This window comes from Numenius arquata, chromosome 16, assembly GCF_964106895.1.
Source record: "Numenius arquata chromosome 16, bNumArq3.hap1.1, whole genome shotgun sequence".
In the NCBI taxonomy this organism is placed as follows: domain Eukaryota; kingdom Metazoa; phylum Chordata; class Aves; order Charadriiformes; family Scolopacidae; genus Numenius; species Numenius arquata.
The window spans coordinates 13,918,421-13,946,039 of record NC_133591.1 but is presented as its reverse complement, the minus strand read 5'-3'; the positions used below and the strand labels follow the sequence as shown (position 1 = coordinate 13,946,039).

Below are 27,619 nucleotides of genomic sequence, written 5' to 3'. Positions count from 1 at the left end.
AGAGATTAAGGATATTTAAAGATATTTAAGCCTGATAGTGTCTATTTATGCTCTGCTTTTGTATTAAAAAAAAAAAAAGGATTATTTTAAGAAGTGTAAGACTGTGGGACCTCTGCACAATCTAAGTCCAACTTGTGCTCCATGTTTGACCATGCAACTGAATGATTAGGTCTCTTTCTGGTCTTTTTTCTGTACAAGGGAATTCTATATTTCTCGCCTGCGCAAAGAAACATTAAGAAACATAGACTGTGTTGGATTAGTTCTGACAAGGTTACCCCTAAAGATGACAAGTGGGAAGAGAGGTCTGGGGCTTCAAGAGGTAACACTCTGCTAAGGTCTGCTAGGCTAGGCTTAGAGTTAAGGTCTCAGAAAAACATTCAACAACAACCCAACCCACCCCTCTCCAAAAAAACCCCAAGAAATCTCCCCAAAACCCAAACACAACAATGTCCCACAAACAAAACTACCCACTATCCACTATACTCCACTTCCCAAAATAAATAACTCGATTGTCCCTTGCTGAAAAGAAGGTAGTATATCTTACAAGCTTAATATTTTTCATTCTTCTGTGTCTCTGTAACTTGGTAGCCTGTTTTACAGTTCATACTTTCTACCTGTCCAAAAAAGTCAAATCCATTCAGAATTTTGTTCTCAGGTGGATCTTCTGTAATTAATTTCTTAAAAATCGATCAAGAAAATACTCTCTCCTTTGAAAGTGATGCTTGTAGCGCTGTTAAGCATTCTTGTAGTTTCGCCATTTAGAAGTTTGCTGTTTTTTTCAATCTGCTGTTTCTTCCCAATAATTATTTTTGAAGGAAAATAAAGCCATATCTTTATGGGGTAAATACTATTATTATTAATGTATTGATAAAACTAAAACATCAAAAAGGAGGAGTCTCTTTAATTGTCTTTAGTGTGCAGAAGATAAATGCCTGTACTGTGATTCTCAAAAACACCTAGCAAAAGGAATTCCAAAAATTTTAGCCTCAGTAAGAATGTCCTGATGCAAATAGTTTGTAAATCTGAAAGCAATTCCTTGAATCTGACTCAAAATCACTTGTAGAAGGTAATGATACAGCCTCATGAAAATTTTTTCAGGTCTTTCCTAATAGGATTCCTTCATGTGTCGATCGTAAAATGATATGCTTTGAAATGAAAGCACATATGCAGGTTTCTTATTTAATATCTGAGTCACTTCATGAGTGAAAACAAAAGACTCTAGTTTGCTAGAGCTAGAGTTGGGTGAGTATTTTCTAGTCGCTGGTTACATCTCTGAATTAAATGTTCCTCTGAGTTATGTACCCAATGTACTCTTGTGTACTTTCCACTTTTTTCATAATAGATAAAAAAATAGAATTTATTTATCCAGGAAAGTCTAACTCAAAGCCTTTTCTACACATGGAAGATTTCAGATTTTCCCACAGTTGCCCTGCATTTCACCACAGTGAGATCTTGTCAGTGGTGCTGCTTTCCAAGCCTTGGATTTTCTCAAAGGAACAGTAGACACCCTGCCTAAAAATAAAGCCACATCCATCTGCACCCGTTTCGCTCTTCATCTAGCATAGGCTGTGGTCGCAGATACCAGCGCGTTCTCTGAAATTCGGTCGTGCTTCCTGGGAGGAATGTCTAAGTCTGTGGTAACAAAACAAAAGCACTCGGAGGGGGTAAAGGGCCTTTGTTTTAACCCTTGTGAAGTAAGACTTACTCTCTCTGTCTCTCAAGTATGCAGTTGTTTGGGTTGTGACACACTCCATTGCCAGTTAGGGACTGTGTAACTGAGAGCGTATAGCAGTTGCTATGGTGACAGGGTTTGGGTAGTGAAGATGCAGGTGTGATGTCACTAGGGCAGCATTGCCTCTTTTCCCCCTCAAGTTGAGAATGGAGTGAATTTACAGATATTTTTAAACACTGTATGACTCCATTCTGTACTGATTTTGTGCAAACGACTGCCTCTTACATTTTAGACTTAAGTTCTGGAATAAAATGCAAGTGTGGACCTAACCTTTTTGCTATTCTATTGATAAGGACGTTTCCTTAGGCCAGTTCTGTCATTTCCATGATGGCAAGGTCAGAAAAGTTTTTAGGAAAGAATAAATGAACTTGGTAGTACCTTTTTGTGCAATGTATCTGTTGCCATCTGTAAAAAATGGTATCTCTGATTCTCAAGACCTTCTGTAACACCTGAAAACAGTCTCATTTTACAGTGGAATTTTTTAATAGGTCACTAAGCATCAACAAAGGCGGCTTGTGTTTTTCCGATAGTTAAATTGGGTGGGTAGCCTGGGAATCGAGGAAATCATACGCCCTACAGGAAAAAGTGAAGTAATTTGCATATTCTTTACTCCTTTCATTTATTTTCAATCTCAATATTACCAGCCTATTCCACACAAAAGACCACAGATTATAACCTTCACTCTGACTTTGCTCTTTTCTCTTCTGCTCACATGTATTTACGTGTTCTTTCTTCTAGACTGGTTGAGTGTATCTCATGCAGTAGTTGATTGTGCTAAAACAAAGGAGCTTGATAAAGGTCTATGTGCAGACAGCTATTTAAGTGTGTGATGGAAGCCTGACATCTCTGTGGGAACAGTGTTAAGATTATGCAGCCTATTGTACTCACATCTTCAAAAACCTTCTCGTGTTTCCTGATAGAAATCAGACTGGTGAACAATCCCACCATTTACCAGAATATTTTCAAAAGGAGGCGACTCCCCCCTTCATAGGGCACGTAAACACAATATTGTGAAGACTCTGCCTGTCTTCAGGAGTGAGGAGTGAAAGAAGAGCGGTTGAGTGTTACCCAGAAATTTCTGTTTTCTGCTGTTAGTGCTCTTTCCTTTGGAGCAGAGGGTTATCAGGATAGAACATATGCTATAACTGCTGGGATGTGGTGGATCCAGACAGCTCGAGGTTGAGAGGTGGCTCTAGGGAGCAGATGAGTACTGGGTGAGGCTGCACATTGCAGAAAATAGTCGTCCACGCCAGTGGGAAAGATGTGCCAGTACAGAGACCAAAGTATGAAGAGGCAAGAGAGACTCTGGCTGGTGTTGTGTGAGAATTTCCTGGTAGGGATGATCTTCGACCATTCCTTTCGGTATCTTGGGTTATTCCCAGTTGTCTGCTGTTTTCAACAGCACTTTTTTCCATGGTAGTTAAGGAGTTGGGAAGACTCTCAGGAGTGATTCCTGAACCGTTCCAGGAATTCTGAACTACTGACAAAGAAAAACATTCTTGAGTTGCCTTGCTCATCCTGAGCTGCAGTGAAATAGCGAGTCACAACAGTATAAAGCATTCCATGTTAGCCCTTGATTGAGGCCGTACATCTAAGCAAACAGCCCTGCATTGGACAAAGTTGTGATAGGTTCTTTCAGGGGGGCAACGTGGGTCAGTGGAAGTTGATGCCTTGGGGGTGAATATATTTTTATCTGTCAAAATAGCTTCTAAATAAACTGTGTCTGCTTTATACAGCTGGTGAGGCATTGCTTCACATGACTTCCAAAAGTGAGAAGCTTAAAAAACGAGAGTAGAGGAAGTGGATGTACAACTCCTTTTCTTTTGGTTCTATTTTATTAATGATGGTATAAGACATTTTCTATAGGCTTGACTGAAAAAACTTGGGTGCTGAAGCTGTAGACTATACTGAGGGATATCAATGTGATTTCAGTCTAACTCATTTCCCTTCTCCCACGTTTACTGGTAACACCTGTGTTTTCTCTATTCCTGGATTCTTCAGGACTAGGATGGTAATAGCTGTAGCACGGGCTTGAGTTTAAACGTTCAGAAATTTTGGCAGGCTCTCAAGTTACTGGGTGAGGGGAGGAGGAACCAGAATTGGGAAGTAGTTATTTATTTTTTCTTCACCCTATAATTCAGTCAGAATCTAACAGTATTTAATTGAAAGCATGAAGAGAATGTTTCTGACCTTGAGGAAAATCCTGCCAAATCTCAGTGACCTGTTATAAATAATGAAGTCTTAGGGGTTTTCAGAAAAGTTTCATAAACCTTGTACAATCTAAACACTTCAGGGGTACGTGTAAGTATGGCTCTTTACCTTCTAATAGCTTGCACATACAGTTTATGGAGCTCAGCTTTGCCTTTCATTTAGATTCCCTTTCAGTACTTCATCTGGTGAGGCTGGTTTGAAGATCAGGGCAGACACTGCATGTTTCTTTCCCCGCATGCATATGTGGGTTTGCATTGGCCACTGAAGCTCGGAATTACGTGTAGGTAGATCTCTGCACACAATGCCTATACACATGCGAGAGTAGTGGGCTTTCTGCATGGTAATGAATAGACTGGACAGCTCTTAGAGTAATTTCTTTAATTTTGTTTCCGTTTTGGGGTTGTAGCCATTTTGAACAGCGTTGTTTTTCACTTGCAAACAACCGTGTTCCATCACGATGGCTAGCGGTGCAGACACTAGCCTGAAGTTTCAACCGTTTCATTTCTCTCTGTGGGTGAGAATTCAGTGCAGGATCGATGGTCGCAGCACATTCCTGCCTGAGGAATTGTTTGCCCTGGCAGAGCTCCTGAGTCAGCACTAGAGATGGCAACATAGGCCAAGGCTCTGGGCTTTAAAGAGCCTGAGCCAGCTTGGGAATCACACAGAGTTCTCACGTGCTTCCAAACGGAGAAATCAGTACCTGCTTATCGCAACTAAAGGTGGAGGGTGAATAAATGGTACTGGTTTCCTGTTCTCTGCTGGGCGTTTTGTCTCAGAGCATCCCAGCGTGAGTGAGTGCTGCTCACGAGAGCTTTCTGTTTGGAGTTTCGTTCTTGCAAAGGCACATGTTTGGTATGTCAGGCATTTATAGAAAATACTTCTCACCACAGAAATGTTTTTGTGTGTGGTGGTGGTTTTTTGTTGTTTTTTTTTTTTTTCTTTTTTTTATTTCGTTTTAGCAGCAGTTTCAGACAGAAACTGGTTCTTAATTCCAGGGAAAAGCTAAGGAGGAAATAATTTATAATATAAGATTACTTGGTGGAACTGAAACCAGGAAATTTTGCATTTAGTATGATAGAATAATTGTTTTTACTTCTCATGTGATTTTCTTGAATTGTGTTCTTGGAACACACTTTCTTATTTTTCAGATAATTTGTTTATCATACGTCTATGTAAATGTTTAAAATACAAGTAGTCTTGGACTGATGTATAGGAATAATATTTTTCTTAAATTTCTATTAATTTGAGCTTCATGTGGTTTCAGGAGGTGTTGTCAACTACAGGTTATTTGAAAGAAATTTTTTTTCAAACTCTTTGCTTGATTGCACAGCTTATAGAAAAGGTGAACTTTCAGATTTACCCTTTCAGTTAAACAGAGAAATTCCATGTTGATTCTGATACCTTTCAGTGTGTTATTTTGTGGGAAAGTAAAATGTCCTATGCAGTTCTAATATTGGTGAGATTGTAAGTGGTTTTAATAGGCCAAAAATGGAATTTTATTTTTTTTCCCCTCCTAAGATTGTGTTGCTGGAATTTACTGCTTTGGCCTGATGTCAGACACCTCTGTTACATATCTGAGTAGTGATTTCCTTGGCTGACAGATCCAGTTCTCCCTGTTTTTGGTACCAAATTATTTTCCCCTATCTCATAAGGACATGAAGTTACGGTTTTGTGAAGTGATACGAAGCGATACAGTGTGACTAAACTTGTTAAACTAGGGACCCTGTGCTTGGCAGGAAGAAGTGAAATCCTGGTTACAGAAGAGTAATCCTAGAAGGAAGATGGCTATTACAGAACCTGAAATTTTGGGCTTTCAAGTCAAGAAATGAGAGGGTGAACAAGACGTTATCTTCCAGAATTAATTCAGGACGATTTAGTGTTAACTTACATATACAAAAGACAGAAGAGCAGAAGACTATGGTGACAGAGAGAAAAGCCTGTGGAATGTATTGAGAGAAGAGAGGAACAGTAGGTGGATGAGGACTAGAAACTAATGAAAATTAAAATAATTATCTGGGACCTGCAATTGTCATTTTAAAAAAGGAAAACATTGAGGATACAATTGGGAGCTGGAGCGCTAGAGAATAGAGAGTGAATGTGGCTGACTGAATTGTGAGTCTTTGTTTTTAATACTTCATATCCCTGCTAATGCAGTTCTTTATTTGTTACTAACCGTGATTTGTGTGCCACCTGTTTCAACTGCAGTCACTCTCCAGGGACATCAAATGGGAGTCAGCATGTAGAAGCTAAATTATTTGGAGAGGATTCAGTGATTGACTTAAATGTAAAGGGATTAATTGGTCTCTAAACTAGTCAATTAAACTGTACTCTGAAAGTGGAAAGATCACAAATGCATGGCAATGAATAAATTAATGCATTTTTCATGGGTTTAGTATTTTCTACATGTTGCTTAATATTGGTTTGGATCATAAAATTTCTTCCATGAAATGTGATCATACTGCATAATGGACGCATGTGAAATAATTTGGTGCAACCATCCTCCTAAAGGACAGCTGGTAGCAGGCTTGCAGCACGAATTGAAATGTATATTAGTAGGCATTTACATCTTTTGCAGTCTCTTTTCCCGACAGTACAGCAAAGGATAACAAATTTTCTCTGAAACCATGCTGTAAGGTCTCTTACAAATTTGGGTCCATCCTGTATAACTCATTAAACCTTGTGCCCTTCTATTGAAGTGTGAAGGATGTCATATGCTTAGTCCTTGGTACCTGAGCAAGGTGTGCAGTGCAAAGAAATGGAGACAGATTTAGATATTTCAGGGTTTGGGGTTTTTGTTGTGTTTGGTTTTTTGGGGGTTTTTTTAAGTTCACTCAAGGTATGTTGAGGTTTTTTCCTTTTGGGGGACAAAAAAGGCATTCATTTTACAGTGGTGCTGTCCTCTTGCCAAATTTAAGCGTTTAGCTCAAGTCCTAGGAACATTAAAGCTCTCCATCAAGAATGATACCTCCTCATGTTCTGTAATTTAAATCCAGGGTTATTATCATAGGCTTATAATCAAGTAAAGGTATCAGAAGATTTGATTTGGGGTAGAAATGAGCATAGAGGGGAATCAAGTCTTGCAACACTTGAAATCCTGGTTCCAGTTGTCATTTTTATATTGATCTAAGAAGGTCAGAAGTTACCTGGCTTTCATGTTCTAGGAGCATGGCTGCTTCTTCACCAGAGAGCTGCCATGCTGAAGTTTACCTGCCAGAAAAACTAAAAATTGGCTCATACTGGAAAATGGATGTGGGTTTAATACCCGATGACTTGAATTTTTTTTTAAGGCTGTGTGAATCTGTGACATAAAACTCATGATACAATGTTTTTACTTCTACCTTTCCCTTAAAGTGCCCATGGTAAACAGCAGTTTGAAAGCACAAATCAAAACCACATTAATAATTTTTAGATTTTAAGAAGAATAATTTTCCTCTTCTTTCTGTTAAAGAAACTAACGAACCGCATTTGCTCCTGTTGATGTACTTGCTTTGTGAATGAAACTGATAAATGTAATTTCATCTTCAGTGAACTTAATGACAACAAAGTATGGGCTTATGTCCCTTCTTCCCCTTCAGTTTGCCATATTTTTTCAAGAATATCCTTTCTGAATGGCCTTAATCTAATATAATGCTACTTTAGATAATAGCATTCAGCTTTCGTGGGGGTGAAGGGAAGAAGGGTGCATTAACCTACATTAGCAGACAGCGAAAATAAGCGTGTGTTCAGAGGGCTTGCTGAGAGGAGGAGCGGCATTGGATATGCCGTGTTCTTATTTTTATAACTTATACGTCAAAAGTATGCTATGTATTTGTGCTCTGGTATCTTAACTGCGGTGACGGAGCCTGCGTGCGTGTCTGGAGAGCATCTTTGTGACTGAGCAAACGAGTCATTTAAATTGAGATACAGCAAATTAATTGTAATGTCTATTAGCTTGTGAATTACTGTGGATTGATATTACCATGCCAGTGCTTCTTAAATTAGTCAAAAAGCAATGAAAAAGCAGACTGCATGCTTTTTACAAAATTAGGTTTTATTATTAAAAGAAACATTTGTCTTATCTTTTATGAGACCTCAATTTTCATTATTTTGGAGCCTTATTTTTGGGATTTATGTTCAACAATCTTATAATTTTGAAGATTTTGGACAAAATAATTTCAAAGCTGCACACAACCCCTCCCTGTATTTAAACAGGTGATGTTTAAGGAGTATTAAACACAGGAGTGCTTAAGTGGCAGTGTCTTATTCTCTGCTTCACTTTCTGTCCTTGTGCTGTTAGCCATCTGAGAATCATCTTATGGTATCACGTATTATTTCCCCTTATAATACGCACATATTATTTCCCCTTACACTTTATACCTTCTAGTTAGGGTTGTTGCAGAGCGGTTGACAGCTGGTTTTGTTCTCGTATTTTTTAATTTTTTAGGTCCCTTTAGCCTTGTTTGAAGAGTGCTGTGGTAGTTGTTTCAACCAGGTGTTCCCACACTGAGAAAATGGTTTGTTGGTTACTGAAAGGCTCAGAGCGATGTTGTTTGTACAAAGAGGGCCATATGTATTACATAAACAAATACTGTGGTATTTCAGGCTGCATACGTAAGTAGAGTAGCCCTATAAAAATGCATACAGCAAAGATTACCTACTTCACAGTATTCTTTCAGCTTACGGGGGTATTGAGAGTAATCATTTCTAACAAATTGCTATTGAGATCAAAGCCATTTTAAGGCAAAACAGATTACCAAATATATTAAATTTTATGTTTCAGAGCTGATTGTGACATAACCATCAAGATAGAATTTAGGTGATTTTTGACACCTTCTTATAAAAGAAATTCTATATTATCCCATGAAAAAGTCTTCTCGTAAATGTGCAGTTCCAAATCTAGTAGATACAGAGCAAAGATGTGGCAAAACACTCACTTGTGGCTTTGAGTGAACCTGTGCAACAGGGACACATCAAAGAAAAGACTTGTCTAACACTATTACTAAGGGACTGGTAATGACTTGTGGCTTTACTCCTAGAGTAGTATTAATTTATGAAAACGAAGCTCGTAATGTAAATTTGGTTTAATACTCTTATATACCTGTGTGTGTTAAGTGTTCTTTTGGTGTATAAGCTGAACATGATACAGCACTGACTTAACATACAACTGGTGCAATTAGGGTGTAATTCCGAAAACTGGGCTCACTTCATTTGAAAAAAGTCATCTAATTTTCATCACCCAGACTCTACAGACTGACTTGTTCGATACCTACCAGTGCCTGTCATGTATCAGATGTTAATCCTCCCTGCATTTCCCTGTCCCCGGGGGCTGGAGGACTTGGCTGCCCGGGTGAGGATGCCCAGTGTTGGTAGCATGGCCAACTGGCATAATAGGGTCCCGGTATCCAGCAATTCAGTGGCCCACCAATCACCAGCATGCACCAGCTGCTAATTCTAGAGCAGCAGGGCACAAATATTAATGGAAAGGGTGATATTTTTATCCACTTTATTACTGCTGAAAGCATCTTTATGGCGGGCAAGGGGAAGCTTCAGCTATATGTGGGTCTGTGACCTACAGATGAATCACCGCACAACTGTGCCAGTCAATGATCCTAATACAGCTCACTTTCTGAGACAAAATAATTGATAGCTGTATTATCTGTGATAAAATTACCAAGGAAAGCTGAAATTTAAGGAGACCCAGGGTTTAAACTTTGCAGTACTGAGCTGTTAAGAAAAGGTCAGTTTATGCCTTAGGCTGAAAAAATGGAGTCGTTGGTTGGCGAACCTCCATCAGTGCTAGTCAGGCTTGTGCTTGAGTTTTAGGTTATTAATATTCAAAAGGATTTTTTTTTCAGTCCTGATCTCTAGAGCACAACTGCTCATGACAGTTCTGAGGTGATTTTATGCCTGCATGGTATTTAATAAAATGCTAAGACTAACAGCACAAAAAGAGGGCCTTTTTGGAGATACCACATGTTACTGAACATGTAACTTATTCATGTGCCATGAATAAGTTATGTGTCACTTTGAATATATGGGCTTATCTGGCTGCGTTCCGGGTTTAGAGTATTAGATCTTCTATGGAAATGAATTTTCCAAAAGAGTCCATTTCAAACGCTGTGTCAAAACGCAGTGATTCAGACAAGGAGACAGAGATGTCAGAAAGCTGATAACAGCAGTGATTTTAAAAGTTTTATATGCAGTTTTTCCTGATGTTGGTATCTTGAGTATGCTAAAGAAAGAAAGATTGCATTAATTCTGACAATATGCCGGTTAATTACAATTCATTTTGTAGTTATTACTTAATGGTGCTGCTGTTTTTAGAAAAACTGGTGATACTGGTACAGACATGAGCAAGTTACTGATTTTTATTAAGGACGTGTGTCTGAAGAAGCTCCAGATTGCCAGTGAAAAACGTGTGTTTATTTAAACATTATCCCATGTTTCCTAAATAGGGCAGGATCCAGTGTCTCATCACAATGAATTTCTATTCATGATGAATATGGCAAACAGAATCATTTTTTGGTACTGACATTTTAAGTAATTCAAAATGTTTTAATTCCAAATCAGCACTTATTCTGAAGTGTAACACAAATTTTTAAAAAAAAAAAAAAAAGGCATTCACTAATCATTAGTGCCTCAAGCTGTACATTGTGGCATAGTGCTGACTCTGCCACTTACCTGCTGCTAAGGGAAGAACATTGGTTGTGATTTCATTGCAGAAATTTTATTTCATAGATCCGTGAGACCTCTTTTGGGGGAGGGGGTGTCAATTTTATGTGGTATTGATGAGATTTAGTAACAACTGGATTTTACTAAAAGTCTTAATTTAGCACATAAACTTTTAAAGTGATCCAAATTTCAGTGAGAGGGAAACTGTTTCTCTGTTTATCTAATCTTCTCATCTGCAGACAGTATATCTTCTAACCTGAAGTGCCTTAAATATTCATAAATTTTAAGTATTGGTAGGAAGATGCACATAATCTTCACCTGGCTAGTGGTACTGTGTGGGTTCCTGTGGTTGGATCTGCAGGTGACATCCTGTTACAGAGATGGGTTTGAGGAGCAGGAATCATGTATAGCTGTTTTGAACAGGTTGTACTTCTACTCATGAAATGTTAACTAAAAAAATGTGCATTGCCATACTCTGATTTTAACTGGCAATTTTTGTATCAGCAGATGTATTGACCAACCTTTTGGTGCCATCAGTCATTGCCCCATATTTCCACATTTATGGTGTGAGGATAAACCTTATCCTTGACCCAGGGGAGTTCAGCTTTCCTTCTGACTCTGTGTTGCCTTTGGTATTCACGGATATGAAGAGCAGGATTTGTCCCAGGATGTAGAGAAAGGAAATACGTAGCAGTGGTCATGGCAGCCTGCTGCCTAATTTAATTATTCAGGGATGTTGTGTTAGTTTGGATTATTTGCTTAGTAACCATTAGCAGGCTAGGAATTATTTCAGTTCATCTTTAAAATAATAGGAGGCAAATTTTAGATCAGAACAGCGTATTTTGACAAGCCACATTATGTACACATGTGCAGCTAGTAATGAATAAATTTCCATGTTCAACATGCAACACTAATGTAGAAAAATACGGTTTTTATTGTGACTGTTTATGGGAGAATTTCACTTACTATGGTGTAGTATTTCATTGAGGATCACAGGAATAAAACTGCTACTTCAGCAGCTACATGGAAGAAAATCTCAAAATGTCAGTAGGCTGGAGAAGCTGCTTAGACATTTTAAATAATCTGTTAATAAAAAACAAACTAAATGTTAAACACTGTTTTAATGTATTGTAAAAATGATTATTTCTTTATAGGTATAGGTTTCAGGGGGAATATGAGATGGCTGTTACTGTAGATCCCTGCAGAAGTCGTGTGGCAAAACCTCGGTGATCTTCTTTCCTGAAGTGAAAACATCTCTCTCCTAAGCTTGAGCGCTGTCACAGTATAATTTACCTACAGCGTGGAAGCTCTGTTATGTTGTTCTCTATTTAGTCCAGTCCATCTTTATTAAGGTCATTAAAAAACCCAAACATGGAACTGTCTTAATCTAAGACATGATAAACAGCCAGTGCAGAAGGTGCAGAGCAGGTTGTCCTGTGTTCACACGAGAGGTTATGTGCATTGTACGTGACCTTTCCTCCAGCAAAGACCTGAAGTAGGTCTGCTACATAGAGAGACTACAATATAATTACTCCTCAAAACGTTAGCTGATGTGATGTGCTGCCGTTTCCCCTTGACTTGTTGGAGGTGTTCATACTGCTGTTAGCCCTGTCATGCTGCAGATTGATGTATCCATTTGAAATATAAACTCCAGTATCCCTGCAGGCTGGCAGGTCAGCCTCTGCATACATTTACACAGAGAAAAGAATAGAAGGTTGTTAGAGCTGGGATCAGGGAGAGAATCTCAAGAGTGAGGCATATATTAGCCCTGGCAAGAGGTTTTGTTGGTGACAACTGCAGAAGTGTTGAGATAATAAGTCTGTAACACAGAAAGTGTTTAGATAATGTTATCTAAATGCTCACTGCATTGTGAAACTGTTATCTTAGTACTTTACTCCACCACTGGAAGAACACTAAAGGTAATTAATATTTATACTGAGTTTCTGTGCATGCATGTCATACATTTTAAAAAAATAAATCCAACAGCATGTGTGAGACAACATACTGACCTATAAAATATAATCATCAAAAGACCAGAGTAGTTTTGGAAACTGAGGTTCTCTGTTCCTCCACCCCTCCTTTTCTGTTGTTGGGGTTTTTTTAGGAAGAGACAGCAAAAGAAAGAGCAAAGAAGTAATTGCCACACCAATATGATTTAATCTGCAGCTTGGCCTCCTGTATTCTTATTCTTTGCCATACAAAAAATTTCTGACTTTGGGCAGGAACAGCCACGGAAGCATAGATTGGGAGAAACCTGCTTGCAGGTTTTCCCTGTTCATGTGACAACAGTGTCTGTCATGGGAAGAAAGTATGTTTCCAGTCCAGTGCTCCAGTGAAAGGGCTGCAACCCAGGGTTTCAGCTGGGTCTTCAGAAGAGTTCCCTGTTAGTTCTCAAACGAACTCCTGCTGAAGGGGCTGCTGCCGTTCAGTGCCGCAGCCCTCTCCTGCTTTTACTCACAGCATATGTGGGATGCAGCCGGGCAGCAAGTCTCCAGTTGCCAGTGGCTAATACAGGGAGTTACAGAGCTCGAAACAGGCGCCGGTTGCTGTTCCACATGTGTGAGTGTGGACCTGCGTGGAGGCCGGAGCATGGAGAAAGCAGCTGGGTGTTTCATGGCTGGTACAGAAACGTGGGCAGCGCTGTGCTGCCTGCTCTCTGTTGGAAGGCTGCTGTATCCAGAAAACTCTGGAATTGTCTCATGTCTGGAAATGCTTTCCTTTTTGGTTCAGTTGTGGTTTCTGCAAAAACTGCTACTAATTATGCCATGTTTTTTGAATGTATATTTCAAACTACTGAAGTTGTACTTCTGAATAACTTTGTCTTATTTCAGCTTGGGCGATGTTCAAAGTCCATCTGGTAGGCAGAGATTATATTATGGGTTACTTGCAAGTATGAGAAATGTCACGTGAATGATTTGCCTCTCAGACTGTATCTCCACTGCTTACTAGACCAGACAGGTCATGATCTCAGGAACTGGTGTGCTATCATCCAGACTGCTCCGTGCTTGGCTTGGAGCAGCGGCCGCCACCACTCTGCCAAGGCATTGCCCAGGAGAGGTTCTGGGGCCAGCACAGCCAAGGCCCATAAATCAGTGTAGACAATGTCTCCCTTTTGGAGATGAAGAGGTTTTAACATAAGAACGTGCTATTTCCCCTAAGGGCCAGAAAATGCATCCTGGCCTCTTCTATTTGCTGCTGGTGGTGAAGTCTCAGGTCTGGTCCTCTTCTGCTCTCTTGGTACATGTGAAGAAGCTTTCCCTGCTAACACAGCTGCCTGGCAGGTCCCTCTAGTTCCTAAGTTGGGCTATTGTATGTCCTAGAGAAATGTTCTGGAGATCTGGGTACTGAGAATGCAGCATTTCTCTTGTGTAAGGAGAATGCAGAGGCCACTATGCATTGGAGCAGAAGGTCTGACTTCTCTAAAATCAGAGCAGAAGGCCTTTCTTCTCTCTTCCCATTCTATTCAGGCTGTGGTGCTTGTGGGAGCTTGTTCAAATTCAGACCTCACTGGGGATATTTATTTCCAGATCATTTAAAAAGAGGTACTTTTCATACTGGGTTATTACTTTATTCTCACCTGTTCAAGAGTGTTACTGACTGTAGGTGTGTCCAGGTGCTGCCATCTCCTGTCCAAACCATCACTGTCACCTGCTAATAACCGTCCTGGTGCTTTAGACAAATTTAAAGGAAATTATTTTATTATGCTGTCACTTGCATTCCAGATCTATGCAGAGCCTTTTCTTGCCCCCGTTTTTATAGACTACATCAGACAGGTGAGTCTCACTGGTATGACTGTCTCTTCTCCTGACACATGTGGCTCACTGCTGCCTCTTTTCTGAGATCAGAGTTGATAAAGCTATTTTGGGTTAACTGTGAGTTGAGGCCTTTCGGATCCCAACCCTAATTTTGAGGGGAATTAGAACAGCAATACAAGTTATTGGTCATAAAACATAATTAATTGTACACAGTCAGTGGCTTTATGGACAATTGCTTATGAACTGAAGGAGAGAAACCAGAGATTGCCATCAGCGTGGTGGCAGCGAAAGGCAGCCCAAGCTTGTTTGTAGAGAAATAAGTATTTTAAAAATTCTTATCCTTGAAATTGTTTTAAAAACAGGATGAATGTTTACAAATACAGCATTCTCAAATTTTCACCATGTTCTTCTAAGTAACCTTTAGTGTCAGTATTGTCATCTGTTTCCCGTTGCACTTTGTGGGTGCGTAAGTAGGTTGCAGTGTTTGGGACGAAACCTGGCATAGAAACTGTACTCTTCACGGCAGCAAGCGTTTTGCAAAATAGAAGAGCACTTTTCAGTTAATGATTTCAAATCATTAAAATAATAATGTTAAAATTCATGTCATAAAACTGTCTGGAATATCCCTCTAATAAGGAAGAAAAATTGTGATGTTCTCTTAAGTTTTTTTGTAGATTCTTCTTGGTGCGCCCCCAAATCCCAAAGTAATTGTTATTGGCATTTTTTATTATTCTTTTCCTGAAGTAACTTATTTCCACATTTGTCATACAAAACAAGGTATTTCGAAATCAGTTTGACTTTGTACACTGACGTCCATTTAGTACATACATCAAAAACTCAAACATGAATTTCAATACCTTGGCATTTCTTTCATTGGGATTATTTGTACGGAAATAATCTCTTTAAAGTTTGAATGCAGACTAGCGCGGTTTCCATTGGGTATTTATATAAACCTACTAACAAATGGAAAAAATACGTAAATCCATCAGATGTTCTCCTTCCTCTGCCAATGTTGTGTAGTTTAAACCTAGTCATGCTTTCATAATCCTCATCTGATTTTTATGTATAAAGTAAGTTTAACATAATGTGATTTCCTTTAAGTCGTTTATAGTAACTGAGGGATTGGCATTCGTAAAGATTATGTGAGGTCCTAAATATTACATTGACAAGGTGTTCAGCTACAGTTTTAGGCATCTCAAAGGTTATTCAAGGTGATGAAGATCCCAGAGGAAGCATCTGAAAGATGGTTGTCAGTTGCAGGTGATTAGATGCCACGTTAAAGGTTTGATGAATGTAAATACTCTTTATTTGAAGATTTTTCTGTGTTATGGGGGGAAAAGATACTGTAACGCTTGGGAGAAGGACATAGATCTTTTCTGTTGTTAAAAAAGACTATTGCTATTTCTTTTTGGGGGTGTTTCCTTACCAGTTTCCTTGCTCGTAACAGGGATCTAAACACCAAGAACAGATTCAAAATCAAATGAAGGGAAATGGCACAGAGTATTTGTCACTGTGTGATTTGTCTTTGTGTGATTGGGGAGTGATTTGTTTGTTTTCTTTATATTTCTGTTAATAGAAGCCTTTTATTTAAACAATGATGTTAATATTAGCACATAAGTCTCTCTCAGTGAATATAGTGGAAATATTCTTGGAAGTATATGCTCAAGCGTTCTGCTAGCTCGAGATCACAGTGCTCAGCACTTTTCACACCTCGGCCTTACTGCAGCTATAGTTGGAAATAATATGTATTCTATATATGTGCTATATACTCTATTTGGGAAGACGACATCCTGAGGCAGGTATCAATCGCCTGTCAAGGAAGGAAAGGTTTCTGAAAAGGTATCTGTGAAAAGGAGACAATTTCTGCGTAGCGTGGGGAGAGTACCATTACAGATTTGCATTCTTTTTAAATATTTCTAATTTTCATAACACGGGATTAAAAGGATAGGTCTTACTTAAGTTTCTGTTGAAATTTTCTGATGGAAAACTGCTGCAGCTACCACTGTTTCCAGTGGCACTGTTTGTGTGTCTGGAAAAAAAACAAGGAAAGGAAGAATTTAAAAACCTCAAACACTAAATGGCAGGTAGCTGAACTACCCCATCTGAAGTATATTTCATACCAAGTTCATGGGTACATCACTAAGCATTTTCACTTTATACTACACCCAAGGCATAAATAATTTTAAATGTCTCCAATTTATTTTTTAAAAAGCATTAGATGTTTCGGTTTGATTCAGGTTTATGATTTGGAACTTCTAGGGAACATACGGCCTGTTGTACTCCCCTGAGAAGGGTGAGGAGTAGCTGGTGGCTGGCTCAGGACAGTCACCTTCCTGTCACACTTCCACCTAAAGAACTTTGTCCCTTCTTCCTTTCCTCTGGGTAGTGGTATAGGCTCAAACCCATGATTCTGAAGCTAGTTTTGGTCCTTGTGGAATTCTTTAATACATGCAAAGTAAATGTATAATGCAAAATTGCATGTATAATGCAGCTATTCAAAATGGGTAGTATTTTTATTATTGTACTTGTTCTGAACGGGTATCGATTGACAGCTCAAGGTATTGCAGCAGACTCTGTAGAGTAGGGGAAATGGTTTAGAAGCCATTTCACGTGCCTCTCTAGTGGCTTCTGATATTCCCAGTGTCAGGGAGTTAAGATAGAGTACAGAAATGAGTAAGTTTAAAAACCTGGAGAGACAGTAGAGTGGATTCTCCAAAGCCTGTCAGCTTCAGGTTTTGAACTAGGTTGAAATAAATTTGTATTTTAAAAAAAAAAAAAAAAAATCAGTCTAAACATGATTCTGAATGTTTTTAGAAACTCTAGTCTGATCTGCACTTTGTGTTTAGTTTTTTTCACGGTGCCTTTGTTAGCACAAAGAGTAGTAGGTCTGTTAAGAAAGCTGGATGTTGCTAAAACACTGTTGGAAGACTCTAGAGAAGACCTGAGCGATTTCTGTGTTTTAGAGCTTTAGTTTGAAGAATGTAGGTCTTGATGTACGCAGCACAGCTATGGCTAAACGGTTATTAAAAGTAAAGCCTCGCTGCTCAGTCTGCTTCTGAAGCCTGACTGGTTTTAGCTTGGTAAGTTTTTTTTTTCTGCTTGACTTTTATTCAAAGATCTGTCTCACATTTGTAGCCAGAGTGATTTCTGCAGCTTGGTATTTAAGGAATTGTGTGAAATGTGCTAAAGCCAGGAATGTCAGGAGGCTGGGGTGTACATGCCTGAGTGGGATACATCACAGCGTGCGCTGACGCTATTTTCTTGAAATAAAATTCATATTTGTTACTAAAGTAAACATTTCACTTGGAATCTGCCAGAAGCTTATTAGGAATATAGGAAGTCCCCAGGCTTTGATCTTTATTATTTTTGGTCTTGAAAGCTGAGCTGGTAGCAATGGCTCTGGCACCAGAGGGAGCATAACATGTATGGAACTGTTTCTTCTCCTGCAAGGCGCGGTGCGGCCGCCCTGGGGAGCCGGGCCTGGGGCCGGGGCAGCAGAGAGAGCTCCGGGCTGCAGCTTCCTCGCTCACCATACGGGCTTGTTAGCTGTGCTCTGCGGAAAAGGAGTACTTCAGTGACTGAGATCTGTTGGTTCTCTCTATAGCTGAGCTCCAGTACCTAAAGGGGGCCTACAGGAGAGATGGGGAGGGACTCTGGGTCAGGGAGGGGAGCCATAGGAGGAGGGGGAAGGGTTTGACCCTGCAAGAGGGGAGATTGAGGTGAGATGTGGGGAGGAACTTCTTTGCTGTGAGGGTGGTGAGAGCCTGGCCCAGGTTGCCCAGAGAAGCTGTGGCTGCCCCATCCCTGGAGGGGTTCAAGGCCAGGCTGGAGGGGGCTTGGAGCAACCTGGTGTGGTGGGAGGTGTCCCTGCCCAGGGCAGGGGGTGGCAGTGGGGGGGCTTTAAGGTCCCTTCCAACCCAAACCATTCTATGATTCTGTGATGATTTACTTTGGATCCAGTGTTAGAAATGATCCATCTTTCACTAATGAAGTACTTATTGCTGGTCATCAGTAGTAATATTCATTACTATTATTCTTTAATCTGTCATATTTGCAGCAAAGTAAAATGGACTAATTTGTATATCTTTTTTCCTGTAATTAGTCGTATACACTTTTAATCCAAGGCAATTTAATTTTCTGAACTTAATAATTAATTTTGGTGTTAGCTGATTCTCAGTTGAAAAAGTTACTGGCATGCAATCCCTTCCCTGCAAAAAACAAAGGAATCTTTTGTCTTTAAACTCTGATTTTTGTCTATTTCTTATTCTGACAGTCTTTATGGACAGTTGTGAATGTTGCTTAAGATTACACGTGATTTGTTCATGCCAGACCACTTTGCAAGAGACTTGAAAGAGTCCCTGTGTGGTTCCAGAGGGCTATTTTTTTCTTCAGTTCAATAGAAGACAAGCAAGAGTTTCAGAGTCAAACACTGTAGGAAGCTTGCAGAATCAGGAGGATTTCAGTGTAATATCCTAAAGACAGGAGTTGAAAATGACTGCTTTACAAATAGCTTTGCTCTCTGCTTTAGAAAGGCTGACCTGCTGCATGCTGAACTCTGTACGGAGATTATCTCTGCTTGATCTTAGATCAGATTTCTCATCTTTTCTTTATTTATTAAGACCTCTTTATACTAAGGGCTGTCATTCTGTGTAAGGAAACTAATAGGTTTTGATTAAATAATTGGGCTTTGCTTTGATTTTTTTATTTCTTGTACATGCAGAAATCCATTGTTCAATTTTTTTTTTTTTTTACATGAATTGATTTATTTTTTTTTTCTTCTTGGGGCAAGATAACTGGACAGAAGTACCTGCAATTTATGACCCATTTTGTCCCATGTCCCATTCCATCCCTCCCCACCATGTAAATTAATCATCAATTTACTTCTGCAACACTGATGATAGTGAAATTTCTTTCCCTCATGAAAATGGAAATGTAACAAAACCTTTTATTTTCATGGAATTAAATGATAGCCACTAAGTACTTCGGAATACAGGATGATGGCACAAAGGAAGTTTAGTTGTTTTCTGTCATTAAGTAACCGTTTTTCTCCAGATTTTTCTCAGCTGACCATTTTCTTCTGTTTTTTTGTGGTAGTGTTTGAGGCTGACAGAAGACTAACTTGTAGTATGAAAAGTTGCTCTACACGATGTGTGGAATCATTTGGAGATTTAGTGAGATTAAACCACCTTCCAATTCTAGACCATCGGTGCTTTTATTTAAAAGTAGCTGAGAGTAGTAGAGCAGTTGGTTGGCTTAAATACTAAAGTAAAATTGCTGTAGTTGCCTGTGTTATTTCTTTTTGGTGAAGGTGGTTAAGAGCTGTCTTTAAAATACTGGTTACGTTATGGCTGGCCCAGTGCCAAAGGCAACAGCTATAAAACTATGTGCAGCTATTGTATTGGACAGAAAAACTGCTGCATAATTACCACTTCGTCTCTGTAAATTTTTAGTTGATTAAAATGATGGTAAAAAAGCATGAAATGTGTTTTGTTTTCTTTTTCTTGTGGCTTTGTGGCAAGGAATATTTAAGCAAATAGTTAGCTACAATGGGAGGTCATTGTATGGGAAGAATAAAATGGGAACATTTTAAATACCATTCATTTCAAATTAAGTTTTATCAGCAGTGGCAAATCCACGTTTTGTCTTAGAAAAATTTTCAACTTTTTATAATATACATGTGCTTTTTTTCTTTGACGGAGGCTCTCCTGAGGTGTTAGACCAACAGCTTTCCTAGTCCTTTTTTATTCCTTTTCAGCTAGAACTTGTTGAAGAGTGAATTTTGAAGAATTTCTGAGGACCCCTATTTTTACTACTTGAATCCTCATTAAAATCCCATTTGTTTGTAATGATCTTATTAATTGGAACAAGTAGGAAAACAAATCTTTGAGATAGTTGCCAATGTTGTCAAATTATCAATCAGTCAATGAACCTGTATTCAGTAGCCACAAGTGACCCAGCAGAAGCGCCTAGTTTTGGCCTCTAAGGCTGTGGAATCACTAGCTCCTGCGAGTTCATTAACATGCTAATAAACCTGTTTTGTTTGTCTCCCCTCTCCTCCAGTGAACATTTGTCGTGTGCCTTCACATTCTTTCTTCATGGGGAAAGCAATGTGTGCACCAGCGTGGAGATTGCTCAGCACCAGCCAATCTACCTGATCAACGAAGAGCATATCCAGATGGCCCAGTCCTCGCCGTCGCCCTTCCAAGGTAAGTGAGCTGGATTTGGATCTTCTTGTGCTTAAACTTCACTGCTGTGTGGCAGGGACTTCTCCCCTGGTGGTGTTCTCTTCAGAGGTGAATAAAGTAAGATTAAGCAACTCTTCAACTGGGTGAAATTTCTATTCAAGAAGTTGTGGACATAAAGGAAAATGTTAGGACTTCAACACTATAGCCAGCTATAACTGGTATTGGAATTTTCCAGAGCTTTCTATGAATAACAGTGTTTTTAAGGGTACATGCATATAGTAAATAAAAAAACAGAAATTAGTCATTTTTGTTTAAAAAGACTTATTATTTAAGAAAGTGCACTGATTTTATTTTCTTATGTGATATCTACGTCAGTGGACTCAAATCTGTAACTTCAATGCTAAGTGAATACGAACAGTGAGCTTATCTAATTCAGGAGTACTCTTCATTCCTAGATTGTCAACTATTTTGTTGGTTTTTTTTTTTTTTAAAAAAAGGGTGGGTATGTGAAAATGTATCAGAAAAAATGAAAAATTTAAAGTATCTGTGACTGTTTATTTGCCAGTGTAAGAAATTAGGGTTTTGCAGAATTAAGTTAATGGCTTACTAAATTCATGATGCAATTGTGGTGCAATGCTCTACATAAAAAAAAAAGAATATTTGAGTCATTGAGTTATACACTCTTCACTACAGTCTGAAATTATAATTTCAAAGCCGTTAAAGCAAGAAATCTTTATAAAATTAAACGTACAGTAAAGAAACACACAGAGACTATAAAATGAGCATTTATAGAGACGTTAATTTATAGAAGCTTTATTGAAAAACACTTTGTTACTAAATGTAAAGCTTTGACAGAGGCTCAGACACTTAAATCACTGAAGTTTAATTTCAGTGAGATAAATTCATTACTCTGAAATCAAACATGACTAAAAGTAAAATTTAGTCTGATTGAAAATACCTGTTGTTGAGCAACTGTTTTTCCTTTTTTTTCATGATTGTAGTCTTCGTATATTGTTATCTCTATGCTTTTTAATGCTGGGAAGTCTCTAGTACCATATGTTCCTGGTAAAAACCCTATTGTTGAATATCTGTTCTCTGTCGCTTCCATGTATGGTCATCCCTGTGCCAGAGCCCCTGCGGTTCCAGTGCACTTACAGTAGTTCATTGTGGAAATTATTAAACTAAACTGCAAAAAGGTCCGTTTTTAGCTCCATAAGGATGGCTGTACAGGAAGCTAGTGCAGTGTAACGTAGCTTTAAATTCACCCCCTCACCTGATTTTGCAGTAGCTTTGCCCTGAAACCAGACCGGTAAATCGGCATGGGAGTGGAAGCGCGACTCCAGCCAGAGCAGCAGAACCTGGATGGGACAGTTGAAATACATGTACTGTAGGGACTGTTGTTTCTTACCTTGCAGTTCTGGTGAGTCCTTATGGTTTAAATGGTACACTCACGGGCCAGTCATACAAGATGTCAGACCCAGCAACTCGCAAGTTGATGGAGGAGTGGCAGTATTTTTACCCTATGGTGCTGAAGAGGAAGGAAGGGATGAAAGAGGAAGAAGAGTTGGGTTATGACAACGATTTCCCTGTGGCAGTTGAAGTCATTGTTGGTAAGTTTCAGTATTCTGCCTGAAGGATTATTTTCTTCCACACCATTCAAAAAAAAAACCACCACCTAATTAATCAGAAACAGCCATTATAATTTTCCTATCTTCTCTTGTAGCTCTCTTGACACTGGAACATCTGACTAGTTATCTTGCCTCAAGCTTCTCTACTCCCTGTATCCCACATGCTATTATTCACAGCATCAAGCTGCTTGTTTCAGCTCTGTACTGGTTATAGAGGGTTAGGTGTATATTAGTATGTTAAATTCCTTAGCTCTTTATATTTCAGATAATAAATTTTGTCTCATTGACATTGAGAACAAGCTGAAGTAGCTGGAGCTGCTGAATGTTATCAGGTGTGTTTAAGACTTTTGTTTTTCCATGTATTTGTAGGTGGCGTAAGGATGGTATATCCTTCAGCCTTTGTTCTCATCTCCCAGAGTGACATCCCCATGTCACAGAGTGCTGCCAATACTGGAGGCCATATAAATGTGGGACAGCAGGGGCTCGGAAGCGTGAAAGATCCTGCTAGTACCTGTGGGATGCCGCTCACTCCACCCACTTCTCCAGAGCAGGCCGTTATGGGTAAGCTGTGAACTTAGGAGGCTGGAATCAGCCTTTCATTTTTGCATAGCATAAATGAGGATGAGTAGGTGAACAGCAGCAGATAAAAGACAGGAATAGACTGAAAGTTAGGAGAGGACTTCTTCTGTAAGTCTGTGGTACATTACCACCTGCACAGTAAAAAGTTCTTTCTTACATTTTAATAGAGTTTCCTGTATTTCAATTTATGCCCATCGCCTCTTACCTTTTCAGTGGATCCCACTGGCTATACCCTCTCTATTCTCCCTGTCAGGTATTTGTACACATTGATAAGATTCCTCCCCCAGCTTTCTCAGCCTCTCCTTGTAACCTTTATTAAAAATAATTTCACAAGCACCAGCATGTTTTATGCTTTGCAAATGACTATTACTTGGAATGGAGTTCTCAGTTCACAGCAGATTCTCTGACTTGAGTCACATTAGCAAAATCATTAGACACCACTCACCACTGGGCAACCTTCTTCTGCTTGAACTTGTACTTTTTTTGGAACTTGTTGATTAGTGCTAACCAAATTTGATAGAGCAGTGGAAGTGTTGAAGACATGAAGTTCCTACAAGTTTCTGTGATACTGTGGAGCCAGATGGGGATAAAGAATCCTTGTTTCATCCTCACTGAGGTCTAAGGAGCTACCAAGTAGCTTAGCCTTTATTAGAGAGTTGTGGTGCATCAAGAAGATCAACCTTGATGCAAAGCCAAAGAAAACTAATCATCGTGGGCTTTGTTACCATGGAAGTACCTGTCTGGATTCACCTGTCCATGAACAGTGCCTGTATATAAAGACAAAGTATTCAGTATTTACTGCTAATAATATAGAATGTGAGATTTAAGTTCTTTGAATAGTGTTTTTCAAGGCAATTGATAGTTAAAATAAGCATAAAGCTTATTATTAATTAACTGAATCAAGACAATTGGCTTCTAAATAACAATCTCTTTTGAAGTATTGAGGCATATTTTAATGTGCTATTGTTTTTTTTAAATTTTTCAGATCTGTATTAAACTTGTACAATATCACAAGAGGATTCTATTTTAGAATATTTATAAACTATTAATATCTAAAAAGTGTTCATATTGTCCAATGTGCCAGTGACAGTTTGGTCTCTGCTGTTGTTTGAGGGCAATATGAAGTTGTGTCAGAGGGGCTCCTCTGCAGCCATCAATGGAAGGATTCCTTTATATTATATCACATACCATTTTAAAAGACCTTGAAGAATTGGAGAAATTGAATGGCAAAACATGTCACGCAGTTCAGAATCAATAAATGGGATACATAAACTGGATTAGTTTGAGGCACATGAATAATGCTTCAGTTCTGCCCCATACTAGTAAATTGTGGTGGTAACACCATGTCCAGTTTTAAACACTTAAAGATGTGGACAAATTGGATGGAGTCCAGGGAAGTGCAGTGAGAATGATTATAGGTTTTGCAAACAGGACCTACAGGAAAAGATGGAAAGAATTGAGGTTGTTTAGTCTATAGAAGAGAAATTTGAAGGAGAGACAGTGTAACAGTCTTCAGAGACATAAAAGGAGAAAAAGAATCATCTTTTCTTTGCAACCAATATGTAATGAACCTAAACTGGAGCAAAGCAAAACTAGGTTAAACATGAGGAAAAACTTTCTCTGAGGAAAGATAACGAATGTTAGAATAAACTGGCTGGTGGGCAGCTACAGAATTGCCATTAGCAGAGAGGAGGGTGGGTTGTTGGGGTTTTGGAGGGTTTCGTTGGGGAGTTCGTTCATTTTTAAAGAACAGGTTAGTCACATACATTGATCCAGCTTTGAAGCAGGGGATGGACTAGATAGTCTCTTCAGGTCTCTTTCAACCACGTTTTCCATGATTGTGTCTAAAGTACGTGAGGGAACAAATCACTACTGAAACTAAGGAATGGCATTCTTCATGTGTAGAAACAGTCTGTGCCATAGGGATTGTGAAGTGACCTCTGGTGAGGGGCTGGTTGTGTCCTCCAGTTTTTATACCATTATATGACATAGCTACTTGTGTGTGTTCCAGTATTGATTTTCATGGCTAAAAATCAGTGTCAGTGTATGAGAACAAAATGTTTTTGCCTGCTGTAAAGTTCTATTTCGTGTTAAGCCATGTGTTGCTGTACTGCATAGTATAAAAATATTACAGAACTTTGGAAAACAATAATTAATGCACTCAAATGTAACTTGCAAGCTCTGGTAGCTCCTTGGTTGTCCTCTCATACCTCCTGTCTTTCCCTTTCCATCATACTTTTTTTTTCCTGGCAGTTGTAACTGTCCTTGATCATCTGTCAAGTTCACAATGTTGTAGAACATCTGAAAGCCAGTGAAATAAATTGTTAAAGCCACAAGCCTCAGTATGTCTGGGGCTTTATGGGTTTGACTGCCTCTTTTTTTCTTTTTTTTTTTTTTTAAATTAGAATTCTTTACAAAAAGAGAATCAGGGAAGGTCTAACTGGAGGAAAAAAATGTAAGCATGAAGAATCAAAGAAGATAGAGGGTTGTGCAGCTTGTGCACAATTTTAAAAGTTGTGTTTAAAGTCACCTAATAGAAACCAGGAGCATTACCTTGTTAGATGCAGTGATGTATAGCAGTGAATCCTTTCAGTGTTTCATTCTTAAGGCTTCTTAAATTGCGTCAGGCAGAGGACGAAGTGTTCTGTACACTGATTTGACCTTGTTAAAATGCGGCATATCCTTACTTACTTTTCCATCCAGAGCACAGAGTAGGGTTACTCAGCCACAGGCCAAATGAACCTAAAGCTCCCTCTACTGGTGTACTTTGGCTTCGTAAAGATGACTCTCTTAGATTTCAGTTACCTAAACCGAAACCATATTTCATAGCAGGAAAAGAAACATCTGCTTATACAATAGCTGGTAAGGTTTCTGCATCACAGACAGAAAGAAATGAAGTGCAGAATGTAAATCAGAGTTTTCAGGCTATTAACACGTTGAAGTAGTGACTTCATTTGTTATCTCTCTGATAATCATACAGTATGACTGAGAACCTCATATTATGTTAATAGTATATACTAATGATAACTGTTGAATGATTTCTGTAGTAGCATACATCTCAACTGTAAGATTTTACCAAAGCACTTTCTGATTCTGATATTTCAATTCAAGTATAATATAAAGAAACAGCATCACACTAATCTACTCATTTCTTCAGTGAAGTTTTATCTTGAGTATAAAGAAATGATTCTTTCTTTGAAATAGCCTACATAATGTATTGCTTTTCTTAATAGATACTTTCAGAATTATCCCTATTATAATAAACCTAGTCTTTAAAGCAGCTCAACAAAGACTATACAAATTAGAATCATAGAACGGTTAGAGTTGGAAGGCACCTTAAAGACCACCCAGTGCCACCCCCTGCCCTGGGCAGGGACACCTCCCACCACACCAGGTTGCTCAAAGCCCCATCCAGCCTGGCCTTGAACCCCTCCAGGGACGGGGCAGCCACAGCTTCTCGGGGCAACCTGGGCCAGGGTCTCACCACCCTCACAGCAAAGAAGTTCTTCTCCAGATCTCATCTCCATCTCCCCTCTTGCAGTGTAAAACCCTTCCCCCTCATCTCATCACTACACTCCCTGATGAAGAATCCCTCCCCATCTCTCCTATAGCCCCCTTCAGGTACTGGAAGGCCATTATAAGGTCTCCCCAGAGCCTTCTCTTCTCCAGGCTGCACAACCCCAACTCTCTCAGCCTGTCTTCATCAGAGAGGTGCTCCAGCCCTCTGATCATTTTTGTGACTTTTTTCAAAGTTTAACATCCGGGATAATTGGGAAAAAACCTCTGCCTGCACTATTTCGTAGTAATTCAGTACAAGGTTGTAGGGGGCTAGCTAAACTCCCCCCATTTCAGCAGCAGAGTGTATTATCTCGTATCTCATGTGAGGTGTGGTACTGGCACAACTGTACTGTGCATGTACCCAGTATAACCTCGTGCCATCTTTGTTACCCCAAAGGCAAGTGTTGCTTTGAAATGTAGTTTTTTCAGCCTTTTTAATGGTGCTTTAAGCATTTTCTAGTGAATGCGAACATCTGTGTAGTCAGCAGCCTTGTAAGAGCGAAAGTGTCAAATGTGAATATTAAGAACAGCTGTAACATTAATGCTTCATTTACATTGCAGGAGAAAGTGGATGCTCTCAGAGCAGCGTCAGCCATTCAGCTGTACAGGAGGGGACAGTCAGTGTGCACAGTCCAAAGAAATCAGGCAAGATTACTCCAAAATTTCACAATCATATGGTTCACCGTGTCTGGAAGGAATGCATTCTCAACAGATCACAATCCAAGTAAGGCAGCAGTCCTGATGGTTTTGTTTATTAATAACACATAATATATAGTTAAAATTGTAATAGTTTTGCCTTAGATAATGTTATTCCTCAGAGAATTCTTTTGCCACTAATCAAAGCTAATGATGCAGAACAGCATTATCAAAGAAAATTTGTTACTGTGTTCAGCTGAAAACTCCTCACACTTAGCATTGTATTTGCAGTTGTGTATCTTAATTGTGACAGTCTCTGAGGTTACAAGTCTATAATATGTGCCTTCAGCTAGGTGCTTTCATATTTATTGATTGTAATTTCTAGCTCCAGTTGCAGTTACTAGAGTGAAAGTGGTGTGACTGGAGAAAAAATAGTATATATTTGATATTTAGAACTCTAGGGGTAATATGCGTAAAGCATTACATGTGTTGGACTAAAATGCCAGTCAACAAGGATATGGTATATTAATGCTGTTAGTGTCGTAGGCCTTTATTACTGGCAATTTAAAGTATATTCATGGCATAGTGTGCCCTGAAGTCTTTATTTTTCATTATTTCCATGCAGTTCCCTCATTGGAAATGTCAGAAGATTTTCCAGATTCAGTTTAAATTGCTTGCCTCTTC

The 27,619-nt window shown here is 39.1% G+C and overlaps 1 protein-coding gene across 1 annotated transcript in view; it reads left to right on the top strand.

Annotated features, from left to right (window-relative positions):
- The window catches only part of MED13L (mediator complex subunit 13L), a 194,486-nt gene that overhangs the window by 121,988 nt on the left and 44,879 nt on the right, over nt 1-27,619 (top strand). Inside the window, exons 5-8 of the mRNA XM_074159479.1 lie at nt 20,410-20,555; nt 21,950-22,144; nt 22,532-22,723; nt 26,861-27,023. Coding sequence (XP_074015580.1) covers nt 20,410-20,555; nt 21,950-22,144; nt 22,532-22,723; nt 26,861-27,023 — 696 coding nt within the window. The remainder of the gene's footprint in view (nt 1-20,409; nt 20,556-21,949; nt 22,145-22,531; nt 22,724-26,860; nt 27,024-27,619) is intronic.